This window comes from Heterodontus francisci, chromosome 10 (assembly GCF_036365525.1).
Source record: "Heterodontus francisci isolate sHetFra1 chromosome 10, sHetFra1.hap1, whole genome shotgun sequence".
In the NCBI taxonomy this organism is placed as follows: Eukaryota; Metazoa; Chordata; class Chondrichthyes; order Heterodontiformes; family Heterodontidae; genus Heterodontus; species Heterodontus francisci.
The window spans coordinates 80527915-80537309 of record NC_090380.1 but is presented as its reverse complement, the minus strand read 5'-3'; the positions used below and the strand labels follow the sequence as shown (position 1 = coordinate 80537309).

General features: G+C 42.2%; 1 protein-coding gene across 1 annotated transcript in view; it reads right to left on the bottom strand.

Moving 5' to 3' along the window:
- Window positions 1-9395, bottom strand: part of LOC137374567 (immunoglobulin-like domain-containing receptor 1) — a 59385-nt gene continuing 49990 nt past the window's right edge. The window contains exons 7-8 of the mRNA XM_068040858.1: window positions 2572-3446; window positions 1-2027 (exon numbers count right to left, since the gene is read on the bottom strand). Of these exons, the coding sequence (XP_067896959.1) occupies window positions 1989-2027; window positions 2572-3446 (914 nt within the window). The 3' untranslated portion in view covers window positions 1-1988. The remainder of the gene's footprint in view (window positions 2028-2571; window positions 3447-9395) is intronic.

Genomic DNA, 9395 nt, shown 5'->3' with positions numbered 1-9395 from the left:
AAATATTTATTCCAATGTACAGATTATTTGTATTAAATGAGACAAAACTATATTCAAAAGAATAGGAAACAATTCCAACTTATTAAATTTAAGTCTGAAAACTTGGAGCTCTAAAAAAAAAAAAATCCTTTTGAAAATTTCTTTTTGCTGCTTTCAAAATACACATTCTTAAAGATGAGATTTAGAATCCATAAAACATAGGGTAACAAATGTCCACAAGTAGTCTCAGTGTTTTTATAATACACTTGGGCCCTGCTATAACACGGTCTGGTATAGGACAGAACTCAGTATAATGCGGGTCTATCTTGGACTCCAAAATTTTTTAATTTTAATTCATTGTCACCTAACAAGTAACTTAATCGAACTTTTTAATTTTAGTTCACATTTAGAACTAGCCAATGCGATGGAAGCCTCATGACAAATTAAGGGGTTTAGCCAATGTAATTTTCCCATTGTAACCAAATGCGGTTTTCCTCTGTATAAATATGGGTCAAATGTAGGATAGGGCCATCTGTGCTTGTACAGATAACCAGACAATTGGCCAGCGTAAACAAAGCTAAACCCTCAAGATGTCCAGCAAGCTGAAGATGATGATGATGATGATAATAATACTACCAAGACTGAGCCTCTGCCATCTCCCATAGTCATCCACTACTTAGTAGAATCGCTGGTATGGTTGGAAGCCAACAAAAAAAAAAAATCAACTGCTGCAAGTGTGACGCAACTTCAGAACACCCACAGCTAGCAAAGGCAGAGGCGAGGAATAAATGTAAATCATTAAAAATGACTGATTTCTTTAACATGCGCCCATCCGTTTAATAAGTGGATTATGATTGCCAATTGTGCACTCAAGATATTTTTATATAATCTGATAAGCAAGAACTAACAGTCTGTAGATTTAAATAGTCCAACTATACATGTATATTCACATTTTTATTACCAGAAAAATTAAAACTTATTTTATTTGAATTGATTGTCTTCATTTTGTTACCGGAAGTCCATTTGTTTACATCAGATCAGGCAGTTTATCTACTTGAGGCCCTTTTTTAATTTTCATGGGATGTGGGCATGGCTGGCAAGGCCAACATTTGTTGCCCATCCCTAATTACCCTTGACAACTGAGTGGCTTGCTAGGCCATTTAAGAGGCCAGTTAAGAGCCAACTACATTACTATGGGTCTGGAGTCACATGTCGGCCAGACTGATAAGGACAGCAGATTTCCTTCCCTAAAGAATATTAATGAACCAGATGGGTTTTTACAACAATCGATGATGGTAAATGATGCCATGAAACTGAGACTAGCTTTCAATTCTAGATTTTTTATTAATTAATTGAATTTAAATTCCACCAGCTGCCATGGTGGGCTTTGAACCAGTATCCCCAGGGCATTAGCCTGGGCATCTAGATTACTAGTTCAGTGACATTACCACAATGCCAAGAGCTTCCCTTATTCCATTTATCTGTATTTCTGCATTATTCTGGCCACTGGTTTGGCATTTTTAACCATTAAAACGTGGTCTCACCTATAACACTGTCTCGAGACATGGCCCCTGTCGACCAAGTTATAGAGGGCCCCAGTGTATTTCCTCAAAGATGGGAAACCTTTAATATTCCTGGTTGACCTGGAGACAAAAAGATCCAAAGAAATGGTTGGAGGGAACGTTATCTTATCACTTCCCTGTGAAGTATGTTTATTTTTAAAATTAACTTAAAACTAGCATTTTGCCACAAATATCCTTCTCTATTTTTGTCCATGTCAAGATCAGTAAGAGTGAAATAGGCTCTCTTGTCCCATGTAGGTTAGTTTCTGTTGCAAAGTCACACATCACAAGCATGTCTTGAAGTCAAATTTAAAATTGGAGCTTCTGTTCTCTTCTCTGAAAATCCACGATGAAAAGATATGCTTAAAAGGAATGTCAAAGGCTGCCATCTATATTACAACCCACCCTGCAGATGTCGATTATGGAATATGACAAGTGGAGGTTTCTTCATATCACTACACTTCTACCACTACGAGAACTCCGTTCCTGTCAAACAAAAAACATCAGACTTCAGTTTATCCATTTGATCTTTTGTGAGCAATACTATAGCTTCTAGCTACCTGTTTGAAAAGTTTTATTCATGTCATGCAACCTCATTTTTACAAAGTTAAACGGGGGTGGGGGTGGAAAGAGAGAAAAACAAAAAAAAAACAAAATCATAGTATAAAACAGCACCTCAAGTTTCAGCACTGGCAATACAGAATTGTCTTCCATCTAAAACAATTACAGCATGACCTGCAAGACTATTTCATATTGCTATCTATAATAAGATCTCTACTGTTGTATGGAATGTGTCTGGAATTTGATAAATGTTGAAATTTAATTACAATATTTAACTGATCACATCAATGAAATGATATGGTCAGGCTCTTTCATTAATACTAATACTAAACCTTCAAATGTATGATACACTGGAACATGGTTGCATGCAGAGCATTAGGAATTTTTTTTATAACCACACTTCCAAGAAGTAGCAATGACTATACTACAAATGTTTGACACATAAGTATAATAAAAAACAATAACTTACTGACTGCCGTCCATTATTAGGTCGCCGTGTACTGCTTTCCTCTGATCCCCCATCTACAGAGTGGTAGCTTGGGGGCTTCTCATGATACTTAAATGGCTTCTTCAAGGTTTCCAACCAGTCTGCCATTCGATCATCCGACCGCACCCTGTTGTATCGAGCACGGTTATCATAATCATCCAGGGAATTCCATGATCCTTGCCGTCTTCGATGAGGTGGAGGAGAATAGCTTTGGTCTCTGCGCCTATTTCTTTTTTCAGGTGAGTGATCTCTATTACTTCGGCGATGTGGTCGTCTGTCCTCTTCGTAACCTCTTCTGCCATGCCTCTGGTTTGAACTGGTGTGTCTGGACTCATCGTCATAGTCAGAATCATCACTATAATCTCCATAATTTTGTCTTCTTGGCAGCATCTGACCTCTCCGTCGGCCATCATAAAAATCGTCTCTCCTATTCCCTTGAGATTGGTTAGGTCTTCTGTCTTGTGAGCTCCTGCTGGACCTTGATCCTTCTTGAGATCTTTGATTCCTGGGGAGCCCTACATCCAAAATATCCTCATGACTTCTAGCCCTTCGCTGATTATTCCTCCGGGATGAGTTACTGGTTCGTTGTGATGAAGGGAGGCTAGTTTCACGGATTGTCTCCAGAATTGGGGGTAGGTGGATAACACGACGATCTACTTCTCTAACTCCAATTTCGTTTAGTGATGAAAGCACACTGGGAGGTGTGCTGCTACTTGTGCGGATTCCATTTTGTAGAGGCTGTACAGTGTTCATGTTTTTCACCTCATTCTCTATGTAGTCCAGCATCTGAACAGAAGAGTTTGGGTAGCCACTGTAAGGGACTACAGTCAATGGTACACTGTTCTTTGTGGAAAAATCTACATAATGGAAATAAAAATTAAAGAGAGATTAAACTTGAGTTTCGAGCTTTTGAACTACCGTCAAACGTGTGAATTCTATTAAATGGGCTTCTAACTGTCCCAAAGAAAAAGAGAAAGAATTAATTTGTCCAGAAATGTTGCATGATTAGGTGAAATATATAATGGGAACAGGATGGCCAACTATTTAGTTTTGGGACCACACGAACAGTAAATGTTTCAGGAATGAGAACTATACTTTCTCTATATTATTTTTAAATGCAACAGTTATAATCCCAAATTGTGTCCACGTGTGAGTGGGGCTGCATATGTACAGCTTTTTTCTTTTTAAATACAGCTTTTAAGTAAACCTTCGACATCTAATTTTATGCAAAATGGAAGGGAATTCAAAGAAAATTCTATGCAAATCAGAATTATACTTGGAGCAGGAAAAACAAAATACTAACAAAATCAAAAAAAATCTTCAGCTGCTTCATCAATGGCATTCCCTCCAAAATAAAGGTCTGAAGTGAGGATGTTTGCTGATGATTGCAGAGTGTTCAGTACCATTCGCAACTCCTCAGATACTGGAGCAAACATGCCCGTAAGCAGCAAGGCCTGGACAACATTCAGGCTTGGGCTGATAAATGGCAAGTAACGCAACATTCATGCCACACAATTACCAAGCAATATGACCATCTCCAACGAGAGAGAATCTAACCATCTCCCCTTGATGTTCAATGATATTATCATCGCTAAGACCTCCACTAACATCATCCTGCGGTTACCATTGACCAGAAACCTAACTGGACCAGTCATATAATTAATGTCGCTATAATCATAGAATGGTTATAGTACAGAAGGAGGCCATTCGGCCCATGTGTCCAAGCCAGAACACATGCAAGAGAACTCTCTGCAATTTGTTTTCTCTTCAGATAAGTATCCAGTTCTCTTCTGAAGTCTTCAATTGAATCCGTCTCCACCACACTCTCAGGCTGTGCATTCCAGATCCTAACCATTCGCTGTGTAAAAAAAGTTTCTCATGTTGCTGTTGCTTCTTTGGTCAATCACTTTAAATCAGTGTCCTCTGGTTTTGGATCCTTTGGCCAATGGGAGCAATTTCTCCCCATCTGCTCTGTCCTGACCCTTCATGATTTTGAACACCTCTATCAAATCTCCTCTTCTCCAAGGAGAAAAGAGACCCAGCTTCTCCAACCTATGCAAGTAACTGAAGTTCCTCATCCCGGGAACCATTCTCGTGAATCTTTTCTACACCTTCTCTAATGCCTTAACATCCTTCCGAAAGCATGATGCCCAGAACTGAACACAATACTCCAGTTGAAGCCGAACTAGTGTTTTATACAGTTTTATCATAACTTCCTTGTTTTTGTACTCTATGCCCCTATTTATAAAGCCCAGAATCCCATATGTTTTATTACTGCTTTCTCAACCTGCCCTGCAACCTTCAAAGTTTGTGCACATATACTCCCAGGCCCCTCTGCTCCTGCCTGCACCCCCTTCAGAATTCCACTCTTTAATTTATATTGCCTCTCCTCATTCGTCTTACCATAATGAATCACTTCACACTTTTCTGCATTAAATTTCATCTACAACCTGTCTGCCCATTCTACCAGACTATCACTGTCCTCTTGAAGTTTATCACTATACTCCTCACAGTTCACAATACATCCAAGTTTTGTGTCATTTGCAAATTTTGAAATTGTAACCTGTATACCCAAGTCTAAGTCATTAATATAGATCAAAAAAAGCAGGGCTCCCATTACCAACCCCTGGGGAACCTCACTATATACCTTCCTCCAGGCATCTCACACTGAAGAGTGCCTGCAGAGTCTCATCGACAGGTTTGCGGCTGCCTGCAATGAATTTGACCTAACCATCAGCCTCAAGAAAACGAATATCATGGGGCAGGATGTCAAAAATGCTCCATCCATCAATATTGGCGACCACGCTCTGGAAGTGGTTCAAGAGTTCACCTACCTAGGCTCAACTATCACCAGTAACCTGTCTCTAGATGCAGAAATCAACAAGCGCATGGGAAAGGCTTCCACTGCTATGTCCAGCCTGGCCAACAGAGTGTGGGAAAATGGCACACTGGCACGGAACACAAAAATCAGAGTGTATCAAGCCTGTGTCCTCAGTACTTTGCTCTATGGCAGCGAGGTCTGGACAACGTATGTTAGCCAAGAGAGACGTCTCAATTCATTCCATCTTCGCTGCCTCTGGAGAATACTTAGCATCAGGTGGCAAGACCGTATCTCCAACACAGAAGTCCTCGAGGCGGCCAACATCCCCAGCTTATACACACTACTGAGTCAGCGGCGCTTGAGATGGCTTGGCCATGTGCGCCGCATGGAAGATGGCAGGATCCCCAAAGACACATTGTACAGCGAGCTCACCACTGGTATCAGACCCATCGGCCATCCATGTCTCCGCTTTAAAGACGTCTGCAAACGCGACATGAAATCCTGTGACATTGATCACAAGTCGTGGGAGTCAGTTGCCAGCGTTCGCCAGAGCTGGCGGACAGCCATAAAGGCGGGGCTAAAGTGTGGCGAGTCGAAGAGACTTAGCAGTTGGCAGGAAAAAAAGAGAGAGGCGCAAGGGAAGAGCCAACTGTGTAACAGCCCCGACAATCAAATTTTTCTGCAGCACCTGTGGAAGAGCCTGTCACTCTAGAATTGGCTTTTACAACCACTCCAGGCGCTGCTCCACACACCACTGACCACCTCCAGGCACTTACCCATTGTCTCTCGAGATAAGGAGGCCAAAGAGAAAGTCTGATGAACAACCATTCACAACTATTCTGTTTCCTGTCACTTAGCCAATTTTGTATCCATGCTGCTATTGTTCTGTTTATTCCATGGGCTCTAACGTCTCTGACAACACAGACATGTGGCACTTTATTAAATGCCTTTTGGAAGTCCATGTGCATCACATCAATTACTCTCATCAACCCTCTGTTATCCCATCAAAAATCTCAAGCAAGTTAGTTAAACACAATTTACTCTTAACCATCCATGTGATTTTCCTTAATTAATCCACAGTTATCCAAGAGACTATTAATTTTGCCCAAAATTATTGTTTCTAAAAGCATTCCCATCACAGAGGTTAAACTGACTGAACTGTAGTTGCTGGGCTTGTCCTTACACCCATTTTTGAACAAGGGTTCAAAATCTGCAATTCTCCAGTCCTCTGGCACCATCTCTGTATCTAAGGAGGATTGGAAGATTATAGCCACTGCCTCTGAAATTTCTACCCTTGCTTTCCTCAGTATCCTTAATTGCATCTCATCCAGTCAGAGTAGGTCAGAGGCTGGGGATTCTGTGGCCTGATTCCACAAAGTCTGTCCACCATCTACAAGGCACAAGTCAGGAGTGTGATGGAATACTCCCCATTTGTCTGAATAAGCAGCTCCAACAACACTCAAGAAGCTCGACACCATCCAGGGCAAAGTAACCCACTAGACTAGCAACGCATCCGCTACCTTAAACATTCACTCCCTGCACCACCAGCACAAAGTGGCAGCAGTGTGTACCATCTACAAGATGCAGTGCAGCAATCACCAAGTCACCTTCCAAACCCGCGACTACCTAGGGCAGCAGACGCATTGGACCACCACCACCTGCAAATTCCCCTCCAAGGTCACACACCATCCTGACTTGGAACTAAATTGCTACTTCTTCAAAATCCTGGAACTCCCCAACAGCACTGTGGGTGTACCTGCAGCAGTTCAAGGAGGTGGCTCATTACCACCTTCTCAAGGGCAATTAGGGATGGGAAGTAAATGGCTGCAGGGATTGGATTCTGTTGTTATTGCTGCTGTTAGTCACATCCAGGACTGAACTATGTTCATTCTGACAGGTGGGGTTGTTTCTGCTGATAACCCGTATAATGGGACTGAAGTTTAATATTCTGGATAAATGTTAAATAAATCCTTATTTCTTCAAGGGAGTGGAGACTAATTGATCATCATTGCCCTAGGTGGTAGAGGTCAAGGGTCTGAAAGGAGCCATGGCGATTGCTGCACTGCATCTTGTAGAATTAAAAAAAAAGGAATGCTGTCCTAAAGTTTTCTTCGGTGCCGTCACAGCTTGTTGTTGAAATCATTGATGCATAGAGGTGAAAAGTGAATGTCATGTTACCATACAACTCTTGGCATATTTTTGTTCCCCTTTGTTTGAAAAAAAAAAGTCAACAGTGACACCACAGGAAAGCTGCAAGGTTGGCGAGTAACAGCTGTTAGGGTCTGGAAATAGCTTTAAAAAAAAAAATCAGGGGAAAGTTTTCTTTTAAACCTACCTTATAAAAGTGATAAAGGTTAGTACTACTAAAGTGTGTTTTTTTTTAATTAGTGTAATTTATTAAGGACTTTAGATTGTAATGGGTAGTGCTTGGAGTAGAACACGGCCCCTAGCGTAATTAATATTTTTTAATTAAAGGGAGTAACTAAGTAAGCTAAAGGTATGTCATGGCAGGAGAGCTCAGCCCCGTGATATGCTCCTCCTGCGCTATGTGGGAAATCAGGGACGCTTCCAGTGTCCCTGACAACCGTGTGCAGGACGTGTATCCATCTGCAGCTACTGACTCCCCGCATTACAGAGCTGGAGCTGCGGGTGGATTCACTGTGGAACATCCGCGATGCTGAGGACGTCATGGATAGCACATTTAGCGAGGTGGTCACATCACAGGCAATGGCTACACAGGCAGAAAAGTGATATCACTTTGAATACTGTTGGGGGGGGGGGGGGGAATGGCCTCCCAGGGGAAAGCAGCAACAGCCAGGTTCGTGGCACCACGGATGGCTCTGCTGCACAGCAAGTGGGGGGGGGAAAGAGACTAGGACAGCCATAGCGATAGGAGAATCAACTGTAAGGGGAACAGACAGGCGTTTCTGTGGCCACAAACGAGACTCTAGGATGGCATGTTGCCTCCCTGGTGCTCGGGTCAAGGATATCGCGGAGCGGCTGCAGGACATTCGGAAGGGGGTGGGTGAACAGCCAGTGGTCGTGGTATATGTTGGTACCAACGACATAGGTAGAAAAAGGGATGAGGTCCTGCAAGATGAATTTAAGGAGTTAGGAGCTAAATTAAAAAGCAGGACCTCAAAAAAAGGTTGTAATCTCAGGATTACTTCCTGTGCCACGTGTTAGTGAATATAGGAACTGGCGAATAGACCAGATGAATGTGTGGCTGCAGAAATGGTGCAGGAGGGAGGAATTTAGATCCTGGGACAACAGAACTGGTTCTGGGAAAGGTGTGACCTGTACAAGCGGGACACGTTACACCCAGGTGCGACCGGAACCGATGTCCTTGCAGGGGCATTTGCTAGTGATGTTGGGGAGGATTTAAACTAGAATGGCAGGGGAATGGGAACCTGAGTGGGGAGACTGAGGACGAGGAAACAAAGATAGAAACGAAAGACAGGAAACAAAAAGGCAAAAGTGGAAGGCATAGAAATCAAGGGCAAGAAACAAATAGGGCCATACAGCAAAATAATGCTAAGATGACTAAGAATGCTAAAAAGACAAGCCTAAAGACATTGTGTCGCAATGCGGAGTATTCGCAATAAGGTGGGCGAATTAACCATGCAAATAGATGTAAATGGATACGATATAGTTGCGATTACAGAGACATGGCCTGCAGGGTGACCAAAGATGGGAACTGAACATCCAAGGGTATTCAATATTTAGGACGGACAGGCAAATAGGGAAAGGAGGTGGAGTAGCATTGTTAGTAAAAGAGGAAATCAATACAATAGTGAGGAAGGATATTAGCTCAGAGAATCCTGATGTGGAATCTGTATGGGTGGAGCTAAGAAACACCAAGGGGCAGAAAACATTTGTGGGGGTTGTATATAGACCCCCAAACAGCAGTGGTGATGTAAAGGATGGCATTAAACAGGAAATTAGACACATACAATAAGGGTGCAACTGTAATTATGGGGGATTT